The following is a 14523-nucleotide window of genomic DNA, read 5'->3' as shown; positions in this document are numbered from 1 at the left end:
TGCGCTTCGCCGTGTGGCGGGGTGGCGGCCCGCGCCCGGCAGCCCCGTGGCTCGGCCCACCTGCGCGGGCTCTTCTCACCCCGTAGGGCTCCGGGGCTCCCCGGGGCCCGGGCCTGGTGTGTGGGCGGAGGGGCGGTCGGGTGGACTCAGCGCGGGGACGGCCCTGGGCGGCGGCGGGGTGCCCGGTACCCCGGGCGGTGCGCGGCGGAGCTCCCTCCCGCCGGGCCGGGGGGCGGCTCTGGTCCGGGCATGGGCAGGAGGGATCGCACGCCCGCGTTTCGGGAGAGCGGCGCTTCTGGTTTGTTTATTTTGGGTTGTGGTTTTGTTGTTTTGGTTTGTTCCATAAGAGAAAAAGACGTGCCAGCCCTTCCCAAAGCTTCCCTTCATGCAAAGCTGGCAGATGAGGTGTTCTTACTTATTTCTATCCTTCTGTTTCTAGTTTTGGTTTGGGGTGTTTTGGAAAGGACTAAGTAGTGAGAACATGGATCGAGGACTTAAAGCACGTCTTCCATTCCAGGGATGGCATCTAGGTTGCTCTTACGTAATCGTGTTTGCTCCATACCTCTTAGCAGGCAGGCAGGTGTGACTGAAAACTGAAAGTAAAGACTATGCAAGTAGCTAGCTGAGGAAAATCTCTTCTGCTGGCCATTATTCCATCGTTCTTGTAGTTGTATAGACAGGCATCTTACCATTTCAGAATTCGTTACTGTAGCTGCCGAGGCTCGAGATTTTGGAGCACAGTTCTAACAACCAGTTGGCAGGACCTTAAGAAGAAACTTACGTTTCAGGGTAAATTGTTCCAGAATGTCTGCTGCAATGTCATTTGAAGCAGCTTGCACTGGATACTGCTGCTGATGGACTGCTAGCCTGACTATGATGCAGACTCCTGAGTTCCTGTTTTTATAATTTAAATACAAAGCTTTAACATGAGACATAACTTCAAATGGTTACTTTATAAGAAAATAATTTCTACAAATAACATTAGAAGTAATTCCTGCACTTCGTTGTGCCAGTTTCCTGTTAGCCAAACTCTCAGTTACCTTCTTTCAGAGAACCTGAAACTTTGTCTTATTAGAAGCTGCCTACTCTCAGGAAGCAGCTGAAGGTTGTGACAAGTATGTAGTATGGGAAGCCATAATGTTACTACATTATTCTGATTTTCATAGCTTTTAGTTTCAGCCTTTCATTCTGGGTGCAGGAAGAAGAGGGCATTTCTAAGGCCATGTCTCCCCTAGGAGTGCACTGCAGGTATGTTACGTGTCACACTTTTAGAAGTATGGATTTCTTTAGCCCCCAGCATGTTCACTGATAACTTATTTAAGTTTCCTTTCTCTGATGACTTACTTTACTCTTGTGAGTGAATCAGACTGTTAACAAAACCACAGTTTTCCAGATTTAGCTGTATTTGTTGTATGGGCTTCACTCAGCACATGTCTTGTTTTGGGATTCAGTCCTTGGGACATGAAAGTTTTTGTAGGATAAATATGGCCTGAGTAATTATAATTCTTGATATAAATCTTGTTTATGAATAGCCTTTAGTTTTTAGTTTATTTTACTTTTTGGGGCTGAAGAGATGTCTAATACATCAGTTTTCAATCTTTCATTCTTTCAGTATTTTGAGGTATTTCTTGAAGTCTCTAGTTAGCTCACTGGCAGAATAAAAGGACATGCAACTGTCCTCCTTGACTCAGAGGGACATTCATAGATTTAGGCATTACCTTTTTAGCAGATATAGAAATGACATTCCTATTTGCCAAGTTTTGTGTGTGCAGTAAGGAATTTTCACCTTGTCCAACAGAATTCATAATGGAGTTAGAAATTACTGATGCACTGTGCTCTCCAGGTGAATCTACTCTGGACTTTACTCAGAAATTTTCAATATGGAATGGTCCCATTTCAGGTAATTGAGTAAGACTGGCTGCCCTGTACTCTGCCTTGCTTAGCCCCTGAAGAAAGGAGCTGAATAAGATGGGTGCATTCTGCCCCTTCAGCTGCATCCATGTCTTCAGTACTTCTAAAATACCTTTGATTAGTTGATGGCATTCAGTAAAGATTTTTTAAAAACTTAAAATACATGTACCATATTTTTATTTCAATTAGTTTGTTCCTTCCTATGCCTTTGTTATTTTGGCATCTTTAGCCTATCCTAAAAGATTCAAAGCCATGCCTACTACAGTATTGTTCTTTTGTAGCTGATGCAGGGGACTGAAAGACTGGCTCGTGAAAACTTTCCTGAAACTTGAAAAATCATCTGAAGGCAGGTGTAAAACTTAAGTTCAGAAGAGTCTACAAAGTGTCAGTTGACGCAAAGAATTATTGCCTATCATTTCTACTCTGTAATTTGTTATTAAACATGCGTAGTTTAGAGAGTTTTGCAGGGAATAAACTTGTTTTATTGGCATTTTTATTTTCTACTCTAAATGTGTGATTAACATGGCAAATGTGAGGCAGAGAGTTTAATAGAATTCTACAGATGGCTCTACAGATACAGCAAACCTTTCATAACCTGATTTCCTTATTGAGAAACATGGCCACCGATGTTGTCTTATGCTAATGGAGCTTTCTTTAGATTCAGAGGAAGTCTTTCTTTGTTCTTAATTGTTTTTGTAGTTCCTCGATGGAAGAGGCATTAAAAACTGCCCTTGGCACTATGGAAGCACTCAGGCAAAACAGTCATCTCCTGAGACCCTTGAGGAACTACTGGGCAAAGTGATGGAAATGAAGAGCTTCAACCATCGCCTCAGCATGGCGGCAGCTGAATCTGACAAAGACTCTGGATATTCAGGTTTAGAAAACCACTGTGTTAATTTTTTTGTGTGTTATCTTGCTCAGGCTTTGCTTTTATCGGTGATGTCTGATAAATCTGACTAACCCCTTTCAGATTGTGTCTCATTACCGTGGAGGGCTTTTCTATGCAAGATAGGTTTCATCTGCAATCATCCTACCACCGAAGTCTTTTGGAGTGGAACTTTAGTTATAAAGTTCATCCTGTGAATTTGAATGGCATGGGAATTTAAAATGTGACTAGTAAAAAAATTAATGGAAGAATCTCAGACTAGAAAGTCTAGAAGTGGGGATGACACAATTACTTTTTGTTCTTTGCAGTGATGAAGGAACTGTTGGATTATGCTACCTAATGTCTTATGAACTGACCAGATTGTCAGTAGAGCCTGATAAACCAGAGAGTAATTGCTATAACATCAGTAAAATGTAGACACAGTGTACCATTGTCAACAAAATAGTCAACAAAACTGCAAAAATGGCCTTTAAAGGAGAGAAAAAAAAAGTTTTTGTGAGAGATATCTCCTGTACTGGGTTTTTAGATAGAAAATTTCAAGACACAAAATGCCTGCAGCACAGACGATGGATGTGGCAATGCTGGAGCCTGTAGTTCCTTCCTGTACCAGTTTTTTAGAGCAACCTTCATGATAGCGTGCAGTCCCTTGGAGACTAAATATGAAAGAACAAAAAGTCATAGATTTTTTGGGGAGAAGATGTGTCTATGAGAACTGACCTGAAATATAAAGCCTTTTATTAAAGGCTATTTGACAGCTGTCACAGCAGCTCTAATTTTGTTGATATTGCAGATCTGAACTTTATTGTTCTTTGTGACTTGGTTGAAAGGAAGCAGAACTGAAAGGAAGTAGTAAGCATGTTGCATGGGAAACAACTAACAGCTGAATTCTACATCTGACAGATGGAAGTTCAGAGTGCCCCAGTGCTATGGAGCAGACGGACTCTGAGGATGTGCTGAATACGTTGTGTTGGAATGCAGAGGATGGACCTTGGCAATGCCCGAGGACCACAAGCAGCTCCTTTCCTGCACTTTCTCCTATGGTCGTAATGAAAAATGTGTTAGTTAAGCAGGTAGGGAAGAAATAATATATTGAAAACTATTCCATGTTCTTAATTTTTTTTAAAAAAAATACTTTTCCTTTCAAAAAGATTTTGCATTGTTGCAGTCTGGGAAGTAACTGGTACTTAAGTTCTGATGTGACAGTCTGCTCTTTTGAGGGGCAGGCTAGAATCACTAAGATGGAAAAAAAAAAGTGAGATGGAGAAGCTCTGCTATATCTACTAAACCTCTTTGTCTTAAAGGAATCCTCCCAAAATACATCTTTAACAATGTTATGTAAATAGCACCAAAGATTAAACAGAGATGGGTGATTTGCTTTTGAAAACTGCTGTTGTCTTTTTCATTCAATAAAGATGGTGAAGTAGGATGATAGGTTTGTTTCCTTGTTCTTAGGTCCTGTAAGGACTTCATATGCAGTGGGAAACACTAATCCAGAGTGTTATAAATGCAAAAATTAAATCCTTACCTGAAGTTAGCTGTGATACTTATAGTTTAGTAGTTGTTTCCCTTAATTGCATGTGATGGCTCACATTGCAACAATTATATTCCCTATTTATGTTCTCCAGTATTTTGTAATGTGTAATTCCTCCAGCACAACTGCAAGACCCCTAACTTTGACATTTTAATAGAAGATACAGGAGCTCCAAGTACTGTCCTGTTATTAGACCTCTTGCTCTGTACACACTCATTTTCGAAACAGAGCAAAAGTTCTTTTTTTTTTTTTTTTGTTAGAATACTTCTGAGAATACAGTGAGAAGGGGAAAAGGTAATATAGATCCAGATTCTTTTTTGACTGAATCTGTTATGACAGCAAGCAAGACCTATTAAACACTGTGTATCATTGTGATACACAATGCATACAAATATGGGTTTCTGTTAGTATTTAGCAGATCATGCATTTGTAGGGGAGATGATTCTGTTCTCTGAGCATTGTGCCTTATCTTGACAGGAAACAATTTCAATATTTAGTCATGTTTCTAGATGTGTGGACAAAGTACTATGTTAACAAATTCTTAAGTTAGTTACAGTAAGGAATAGGCCGAGCTTTGCTAAAGGTTGATAGATAGGCTTTGGCCCAGAGCTCAAAAGTTAAGCACTAATTGCAGTGGCAGTCTAATGTTAAGCTCCAGGTTGTGTTGTGAACAGTTAGCAGAAGCAGCTAATAATAAGTAGCTTTATATATATATAAAAAAACCCCCAACCACATATACATAAAAAAAAAATCTGGTAGTGTAGCAAAGACAGAATTTGGCAAGGAAGTGTTGGAGGTAGATGAAATTACCACTTGGTTCTCTTGAGCAGTGTGTCATAACATCTAAGGCTAATTATGTATGATTAAGGACAATAATGTTAAATTGAAAAATGTTCACTACAATAATCAAAAGCAACAAGTCTAGGTCAGAATAATAATAAAGTGTCTTTTTCTCTTTTTTCATTACACCTGGTGATCTCAGATAGTCATGTTGGCCGTCTTTTTAATATGGTCTTTTCAGCACTGCACTCAGTTGGGCACGCTAGACCAAAAAAAAAAAAAAAGAAAAGGCAGCATCCAGTTACTGCTGTTTATTTGTTCCAGTTTCAATTTCAGTCAGCATCGTCCTTCTGTCTTGGAACCACTGTGATCCTGCACAATGATGGTTACCTGCTGGCCCCGTTTCAGAATATAAACAGCTAACAACAATGTTACTAAAAACAAAATAAAAATCAAGCAGGCATCAATTCTCGAAAACACAGTGCTACTTGTGTCAAGGTTTCTGTCAGTCTTGTAAAAGTCCTTAATAAATAGGAAGGCTTTTTAGACAGGATGTTATCTTCCATAGCTTTCATTAAAAAAAAAAACCAACAAAACCCACAACAATTTGCAGAATTAGTAAAATAAAGGTGTCCTCCTCTACTGAAAATGAGATTTTGAGTAGGAGAACAGGAGCAGAGTGCAATATGAGAAGGAAAAGGAGAATAAAGTAGATAAGAGATAAGAAGAAACCCAAGAACAAGATAAAGAGTTACCACAGCTCTTTTGACCTCAATGATTCCAGGGCTCTGCTGTGTGGGTGCTGTACAGTTGTGCAGGACATGACAACTTCTGACTCCTTGCTCCTTAAGGCTACATGTGTATGTATAGCCACAGTGTTTATATGCTTCCTTACTCCTAACATCTCCACATACTTCTCTTTTTTATGTCCTATTTTCTCTGTTATGGTAGTAATATTTAATTTTACAGCTAGTAGTTCTGTATCCCTATTCCGTAAGGACCCACTGAACTGAAGAAACATTGTGTCAGAGTAGGTAATTGAATGTTATCTCCAAGTCTCAGTGTGGTAATCAGTGGATAGTATCTGTTTTTGGTAAGTTCAGATCATTAATTGGGGAAAGGGACTTTGCCAAACCATATAAGCATTTAAATTTATGAGACTGGTGGAAAGGATATGGATTTCAGATGACTCAGTATAGTATTAAAAATAATAAAATGTATTTGTGGTAGCTAAAAATTGTTCCTTCAGCAAGCATGCCAGTTGTGTTCCAGGTTGTAAAGAACTGAAAAAGCGCCTGACAATATATTATATTAGTATAATTGTAGTGGTGATGACTTAAATATATTAGAAGACCATTTGATATCTTTGGAGAAAAGCAGGCATGTTTTTGGCCAGAGGATCTCATGAAGATCTGTAGTAATGTGTTGGAGGAAAAAGAGGTAATATCTTGTAAAAATGGATGTATACCCCTATATTCCAGAATATGGCTTGTGGGAGGGAGTAAAAACGTGGGCATTTTTCTTGAAATATAATGCTTTTAAGGTTTATTGGAGCGCACTGTTTCACCAGAGGTATGAAGTTAAACTCCTCTGGGCTTACAGCAGGCTTTTTTGCTTACATTGGTTGATATTCAGCATTTTTTTTCTACTTCATGTTTTTAAATTTATTGAAACCGTGTATTGTGCTTAAGATTGCAAGACTTACTGAACAGCTGTTGTCTATTTTAAGTAACCATTTCAAAAGCTTGCTGTAAGAATAGAATCAACAAGATTTGAGTTGCTACCTTTCAACAGAGGGAGTCTGAATTGTTCCTAAAATGTCTGTGCAGTCTTTCCTTGACTCTTAATGTATTTCATAACTACATAGCTTAATTATTTTTCAACTTTTCTATGCACTTGTTGTTTGACTCCAAATCTACATTGAACTTTTGCATGAACATTGTACAATTTAAACATGCGGTGTAATCCTTCTTTAGGAAAAATGTATAAATTCAGATTGAATTGTTTTTTAAATATATCTGCTGTTCCATAGTAAAAGGATTATGGATTACAACTTTGATTCCAGTGTTATGCACTGTTGTCAGAGAAGGAGTTTGATGGAAACTGTTCAGAACACATTAATTGGACAACATATATCAAATATGGAGAAATGTCACAGTCTACCTGTTTCATTTAAGACTTTTTTGATCCTCTTTTACAATGCTTTTGTAAGATTTCTGGTTTTTCCCTGTTTCTCTTCTCAGGGGAGTTCATCACAGCTCCAGTCTTGGACTGTGCAGCCATCCTTTGAAGTGATTCCAGCTCAGCCACAGCTAGTGTTTCTTCGTCCATCAATCCCACCTCCCATTAATCCTCACTCTGTTGGGAAAAAGAGAAGTGACTCCACTAATTACTTGCCCATCCTGAATTCTTATCCCAAAATAGCACCACAACCCTGCAAAAGAGATCAGTCCTTTGATCTAGAAGAATGTCAGGAAACCACTTGCCATAAACGACTCTGCACGGAAGCACCCAAGATGGAGACTTCTTCTGTATTGATGAGCACAGGCTTGCCTACTAGTCCTTTTGCCCACCTACCAGTTAGCTTTAAGACCCCTCAGGATTCTAACCAGCAAAGTTCTTCAGCTCTGGTGACAAGTGGGAAACTGTCAGCTCTTTCTGGTTTTCATCATGTTTCCGGTGACACTCAGAAAGTGCCAGGTTTGACTCCCCTTTTGCCTTTTGGAACTCTGCAGGCAGCAAAGTGCACCCTTCATGAGAGTGAGGGTGCATCACAGACTACAATGCAGTCTGCAGTGTGGAGCCCCCCACTGACACCAGAAGAGATTTGCACTACCCCTGAGCTGCTCTTGCAGCAGCAAAGCAGGTGCAGACGCTTTCAGAATACGCTTGTTGTGCTGCGCAGGTCGGGATTGCTGGAGATCACTTTAAAGACCAAGGAGCTCATTCATCAGAACCAGGTGACTCAGGCTGAGCTGGACCGGCTGAAGCACCAAACACAACTTTTCATAGAGGCAATAAAGAACAATGCTCCACAGTCATGGGCAGAGCTAGAAGCCTCTCTAACAGGTTCTGACAAAGCTGATAGCAACCTCGAAGACCCCACATATCCCAACATGTAGTAAAAAGGTGCATAGCTGTTGGTCAACTTATTTCTGTGCCTCCTTTTTCCTGTCTCAAACTTTTACTTGAGCATTTTTTGAGTCCAAGACTTGCAAAGTCACATTGCCATTAACAATTTGTCTTCAGGGCCAGCTGTGGGACTGGAATAGTATGGTGGGTTCTTGACAGAATGGGTACTTAGTAACTGCAGTGTGACTTGAACTCCATGCTAACTCTGTATAATTCCTTGGACTCGAGAAGCGTGGATGTGCTCTGCTGGCACGTTCCCATTCTTGCAGTGAAAAGACAGTCATTTGCAGTATTCTGCAAGCATCTTCCTATTCCCATCTTCAGATAATCAGTTCTGAGAGTGCAACAGCAGAACAGGCCCCACTGTTGGACCATCATCAATGCCAAGTAGGCGAAGGGGTTTGTTATGAGGAGAGGAAACATATTGGTGGGGTGGTATCTTCAGGTTGTTGCTGTCTTTTCTGGTAGCAGAGAGGCTGGCTTTGGGGTTTTAATTCATTTGAATTAGTGGAAATCTGGTTGTGGTGAAGAGGCATTCTGTATTCATTGCAGTCTTTGGTAAGGTGATGAGTGTCTTAGGACCCAAGTGAAATGGCATGTTTTGATGAGTATACTTTAGATTTTGATCTGTATGTTTGGAGTGAATAAAAATCACAAGGCTTGCACTGGAAGGGTTTGTTCCAAAGCCATGTGCATTAATGGTAAGAAGTGTACAAGGATGGTGGCTTTGGATTTTCTCAGTAGCTGACAGATTAAACATTCATATTAACAGCTGCAGTGATATAAAAAAAAAAGGACAAGGAAGATATTCATTCACCAGGATTAATTTGACAAGACTAATTACATAGTACTTGATATGTATATCTTTAAAAAGCCCATTTTCTTCTGCAAAATCAGGTTTCCAAGTATAAAAAAAGAGAGATGAAATGAGAGGAGTGTAATGGTCTGTGGTGAAGTCCTTCTCCCATCCCCTTCTATCTCTTTTTTTATTTAGAGAAATCAGGTGCATGTAGTAGGGGTGGGGATGTGTCAGCTTGGATAAACTCCCTAAAAATTTTATCCACCTAAGCCTGAACTTCAAAAAACCCAGCAAACTCCAGAACATTTTTTCCTCCACATAGATTTATATCATTCCTAGCCTGCTTGAGATATAGCTAACACTGCTGTGTGCGTAAGATATTGGCCTAAGATATCTTGATAGTGGAGATCTGCAGTAGTCATGTTAGAAAAGCTGTTTTACAGATATTTATTTCTTTTCAGTTTATGTATACACTTTACTATGTCACTCCCTCCAGTCTGAAGGGTTTTTTCCAGAGCGGTCTGTGTAGAAAACTGAGAATGGCTTTGTCTAAGAACATTAAATATATCTATGACATATTCCTTTCTGTGTGACAATAATTTCAGTGTGCCATCTAGGTGACTGGGTATTTTGATGCTTTGATTACTTCTGTGATCTGTTTCAGATTTTTAAAAAAGAAACTTGAAACTACAGTGGATGTCTTGCTAATTTGTGAGTAGACCTTTTCATTTTTTGACGCCTCTGGGTGTCAATATTGCAGAAGACTGTAGAGAATGCTTTTGTAGTCTTCCTCCAATAGGTGCATTAGAGAAATTGTAAGGAACTTCTCTCTCATAGGGGATTTCACCCTTTTTATGCTGACAAAAAGAAATGCTGTACATGTCTTACAAAGAGGAAGCACATGAGTCTTATTTGTACTAGCCATGGGCCTAGAGAGAAATATTGTAGTACAGTTTGCCCTAGTGGAGCTGTAGCAAACTAGTAGCCACGCCTTTCATGGGATCTTGCCCACCTGCTGAAGACTGGTACAGTATGTGGGAATTGATTAAAAGTGTTCATAGACTGTTCTGTCATGTATTTTTTTAAATATACCTGCTATAGTTGTGATACTAGGATGTCTCAGAACTCACAGCCCAGCCGAAACTCAACCAGCAAACCCAGAAAGCAGCACAGTGCAGTGTAACAATGTAGGACATGTCCAGTCTGGACGCAGTCTATCGGTTGTGTTGTCTGCACCAAATGACATTTGGCAGGATAGATGTGATGGTGCCTTTAGGCCATTTATGAAAGAAGATGAGCTTGTTTCTTCTGAGCTTCTTACAAGGAGAGGAGGCAGTTCCATTGATCAGATATATATAACAGACCTAGAGATATGAGGTATGAGAAAGAGCATAGGATATTTTTCCTACTCTTCCTAAAGTTCTTGTTCTACCTATTAAATGGAGAGCAGAATTTGAAGTTCAGAATATGTATTTTAAGTAATGACTGTCCTAGAAAACAAGGTGATGGGCTCAGGCTACCTACAGATAAAAGGAAGTCAGAAAAAATGAAGTCCAATCTTAGCTATTTGAGAGATAAGGAAAAATGAGTCTGCCGATGACCTCTTCTCCATCCTATTTCCACCGCTCTGATGGAGTAAAAAGGAATTAAAAACTTCCCTTGCAGGGTAATGCCATCTGACTTGGGGAGACTTCAGCTGATGAAAATCTCTCATAATCTTCGTAGTACCACATGTATTTTTTCCCCTGACAGCACTGAGGGTGGGCTGAGGTGGGTGTGCTTACAGCTAATGGGCCTTTCAGCTGGTGTAATTTGTATAAATATATATTCAATAAATCTGTGAATAAAGTCCAGCAGCTGGTTAGAAATCTCCTACTGGGCATCAGTCCAGACTTAAATAGTGTTTTCCGAACTAGAAAAATTCACTCTGAAACTCTTCTGTGTAAATCTGGAGTCCCTTAGGAACCATATCCCTAGATAATGACAAATCTTGACGCAACATCTATTAAAAAAAAAAGTGTGTTGAAGGTCCCTGGTGATAAATATATCATCAGGTACCGTTCTGTTCAGATTCTCTTAGCTGTCTTTATTCCTAGAACCCCTCCTAAAGCTTTAAACAATAAGGAGTTTCCTTTCTTGGCTACACTGTAATAAAATAGGTTAGCTTGGAAATGCGTTGAGGAAATTAGTTGACTACATCAGGACCAGAATAGGTCCTGATTCTGGCCAGAATCTAGAAGTGGTACAGTAGATCTGAACAGAGACATTAGCCTCTGATTGGAAAGCTGTAAGCAATGAAGTTACAGATTTTTTTTGATCTTTATATTAACAGGTTAGCTGAAGACAGCTATCCCAGTCTATACAGTCAGTTGAGTGGCCTGCTGTGTCTTCAGTTGCTGCTGACAACTAGCAGGCAAAGTAGCTTGATGGGTCAGGCAGACTGCTGTTTTTCTATTATGTTTTAATAAATGTTGGTATTTTTGATTACTTTTGCTATGTCTTTTTGAAATTCTACTGTTCTGTCTGGAATGTAAATATTTTCCGTACTTTCAAAGTCCATTGCTAGCTCTGAATACAATAGCCTAAGAACTCTGTTATAAAACATGACCTTTTTGCTAAAACTTTACAGAAAAAGACTGTGAAATATGAATGAAATAAAATATGTACTTGAAAAGTTTGTGGGCTGTTTTAATGCTGCTAAACTGCAAAGTCCTTGGTTCCGAAGCCTGCTTTAAATACAGCTCCACAACAGCAGGTTGCCCATGTGGGAAAGTGCATATCCAAAAGTGATACTATGATGTATCTTGCTGAAGAGAGTCACGTGAGCTTTAACAGTATGTATGAATTAAAGGGTCTCTGGGAGGAGCATGCGTGGAAGTGGGCTGTACAGAACTCTAAAAATATATTGTCGTGGGTGACCATTGCCATAGATCTGTCATGAACAACCTGAAAGGATTTTTCCATCTCTGAACTGTTGTCTCTGTGATGACTGTACATTATGCTCACCGTCTGTGCAGGGTGAACTCCTACGCTGCATCTTAATTCTGTCAGTTGGGTATGCAGAAGTTCTAAATTGTGAAGTATGAATCTTGGCTACTAAAAGAATTCTTTGAGTGAAAAATTTTACAGTCTCTCTTGGAGAACATTCTCCAGCTAAATCTGTATACCAGCTTTTCACTAAAACACATTTCTTCAAAATGTGGCTGTCTTTATATGGTCTTTGCTTTGTTCAAAGATGACTCTCAAAGTGAGAACTTGGCAGTCACACCCAAAAGATCCAGCAGCCTTGTGGCATGAGATCTTGTTCTAAGGTACAAGAGATTCCGGTTAAAGCTTTTACTTGGCACTAGACAAGGCATTAACTTGAATCTCGTTTCTTTACATCCAAAAAGGAGTGCCATCAGTTGAAGTAATTTAATTTCCTGAGACTGGAAACTCAGTGTTTGCAAATTTTGTGTTTATAAAAGATATAGGTTACAATTCAAGCAGAAAGTTTGCAGACATCTGTCTCTTCTGACTGCCTTTTCGTTTATGTCGTAAAGTCTTTCATTTATGTCGTAAAGTTTATGTCTGCAGCATGTCAGGCCTGTTCACCTTTATTTCACTGAGGTAGAAAGGGTGAACTGCTTCTTTCAGGTGCATTGCACCCCTCTTGTTTTTCTTTCTCATGACACAAACAGTCTGAAAGGAGCAGTACCCTTGCAGGCTTGGGCTGAGCAATCTGCTGGCTTGCAGAATTTCTGGCATTTGCTAGATTGAACATAGCATGCTGTTACTGCTTTCATTTTCATAATTTCTGGTACAGAAATGTGGGGCCTCTATCAACACAATTTTACACTTAGGTGGTACTTAGGTGGTGCTTTTTTAAGGCTGCAGTGTAATGCAGCCATATAGCCCCAGCTGTATTGTATGGTCCAACATGTCCAAAATGATCATGCCCACTTCCCTTCCCTTCTTAGATCTACCTCCTTTGAGGTATGTCCATGAGACAAATTTAACAGTTCCAGTGTAATCTGATTCAGAAGGCAGAAGGAAATGCCATGTGTTCAGTCTGCTCTCTTGCAGAGAGCAGTTTCCAAGACTTCCTCAAATTCTTGTTTGAACTACAGCTGTTTTTAGAAGAAGCATCCTGCATTGGTCTGAAAGCTCCTAAGATTAAGAATCCACCCAAATTGTTCAAAATGTAATTACTTACTATTAAAAACATACCTCTTATACTGAGCCTGAATTTGTCATCTTTCAGTATTAAGCTGTCAGATCTTTTGTCTTTTGTCTGCTAAACTGAAGTGCGTGCTGTGATGTTGCTGTTTTCACTGTAGGCATTTACAAACTGAACAAGTCATTCTTCAGCTTTCTTTTTTAAAGTAAGTAAATAAACTCTCAAATCTTTTGGGTCCTTTATTCATCTGTGACACTTTTTGGATCCTTTAAAATAATTTAAATATATTTTTAATTGGAACACTAATAGCAAAACAGGATTGCTAAAAGAATTGTACAGTTTCAACCCTCCCTGCTGTTGCTCTACCTCATTTTTGTAGCAGTCTTGACCATGACATCAGATAGGAAGTCTAAATAATCCCTGGGCCTGTTGCTTCTGTGATTGGTGAACACCTGTCCTGTAAGTATGTTTCCACATTCCTTTCAATGCAGTTTGCAGCCAGAAAACAAAGCAAACTGGTTTTAGTAAGTGTCCAATCATATTCATTTAATTTTCTCTGCTTCTCTCCTTTGAAACTTTGTCATAGTTAGATTTTTGTTTCTTTTGTATTTCAATTATTGAAAACAATGTTAAATAATGTTACAGTCAAGAACCAATTTTATACCATTTTTAAAATAAGAGTAGAAGATAGTGCTTAATAGATCTCTGTATACAATTCAGAAAATGTAGTTGCAATATGTTTCACACAAGCCAGTTAATTTTGTATAATTATGCCTTCAGTTTGCCATGTGGCACACTTAAATGCCCATTAGTAGTATAAATACTATGTGTGTTGGCTTTGCCTTCAACCAGTTTCTGATTCTAGTTGATCAGTATAAGGAGTCAGTTTTATTTGACAAGCTCTATTTCTTATAAGCTTCAATAATTTCAATTACTTTTGCTTTCTGTGCCCTAGAGTAATCAAAAATTATGTGTTTTTTCATTATTTTCTTCCAGTTGTCCCGCTGTGTTATTTAGATCAGTCTACCTACCCATTGGAAAGCTGATGCTGTATTAGTTCTTCCCACACCTCAGTCCTATGAAATCTTTCCTAGTGGTGTGAAATTTATTGAAATAGTATTGATGATCCAGAGAACTTCTTGATTAGCTCCATTAAATTTTCAGTTACAACTATTCAGACTTGCTGAATTTAAAATGTTTAATAACCATCGTTTAAAATGTTCTGAATTACTTTTTGAAGTGGAAAACAAGCTACTGTCATGATCTGAGAGGAATAATATGTCTGGCTTTTTTCTAATTGCTCAACAGAAATTTTTGTGAAATGC

At 39.1% G+C, this 14523-nt stretch overlaps 1 protein-coding gene across 3 annotated transcripts; it reads left to right on the top strand.

The window, feature by feature from the left end:
* The first annotated feature begins 169 nt into the window (after window positions 1–169).
* On the top strand, window positions 170–11716 carry CIPC (CLOCK interacting pacemaker). Of its 3 annotated transcripts, XM_027637690.1 has the most exons (5): window positions 191–298; window positions 1174–1248; window positions 2611–2785; window positions 3698–3867; window positions 7352–11716. In XM_027637690.1, exons 3-5 carry the CDS (start codon window positions 2713–2715, stop codon window positions 8228–8230), a joined length of 1122 nt encoding a protein of 373 aa, XP_027493491.1. In that variant the 5' UTR covers window positions 191–298; window positions 1174–1248; window positions 2611–2712; the 3' UTR covers window positions 8231–11716. The 3 variants fall into 3 exon arrangements, with proteins under 3 accessions (XP_027493490.1, XP_027493491.1, XP_027493489.1); XM_027637689.1 differs by lacking the exon at window positions 1174–1248 and having other exon boundaries at window positions 170–298; XM_027637688.1 differs by lacking the exons at window positions 191–298; window positions 1174–1248 and adding an exon at window positions 1718–1900.
* The last annotated feature ends 2807 nt before the right edge of the window (window positions 11717–14523 follow it).

This window comes from Corapipo altera, unplaced genomic scaffold (assembly GCF_003945725.1).
Source record: "Corapipo altera isolate COAL_440 unplaced genomic scaffold, ASM394572v1 23, whole genome shotgun sequence".
In the NCBI taxonomy this organism is placed as follows: domain Eukaryota; kingdom Metazoa; phylum Chordata; class Aves; order Passeriformes; family Pipridae; genus Corapipo; species Corapipo altera.
Note: the sequence above shows the minus strand (reverse complement) of the source record. Positions and strands in the feature narration are given on the sequence as shown.

Coding starts and splice junctions, on each gene's coding strand:
- CIPC (XM_027637688.1), top strand. CDS start 1,826: ATGCACTGTGCTCTCCAGGTGAATCTACTCTGGACTTTACTCAGAAAT. Junction 2,786..3,697: donor CAAAGACTCTGGATATTCAG/GTTTAGAAAACC, acceptor TACATCTGACAG/ATGGAAGTTCAGAGTGCCCC. Junction 3,868..7,351: donor AAAATGTGTTAGTTAAGCAG/GTAGGGAAGAAA, acceptor TTCTCTTCTCAG/GGGAGTTCATCACAGCTCCA.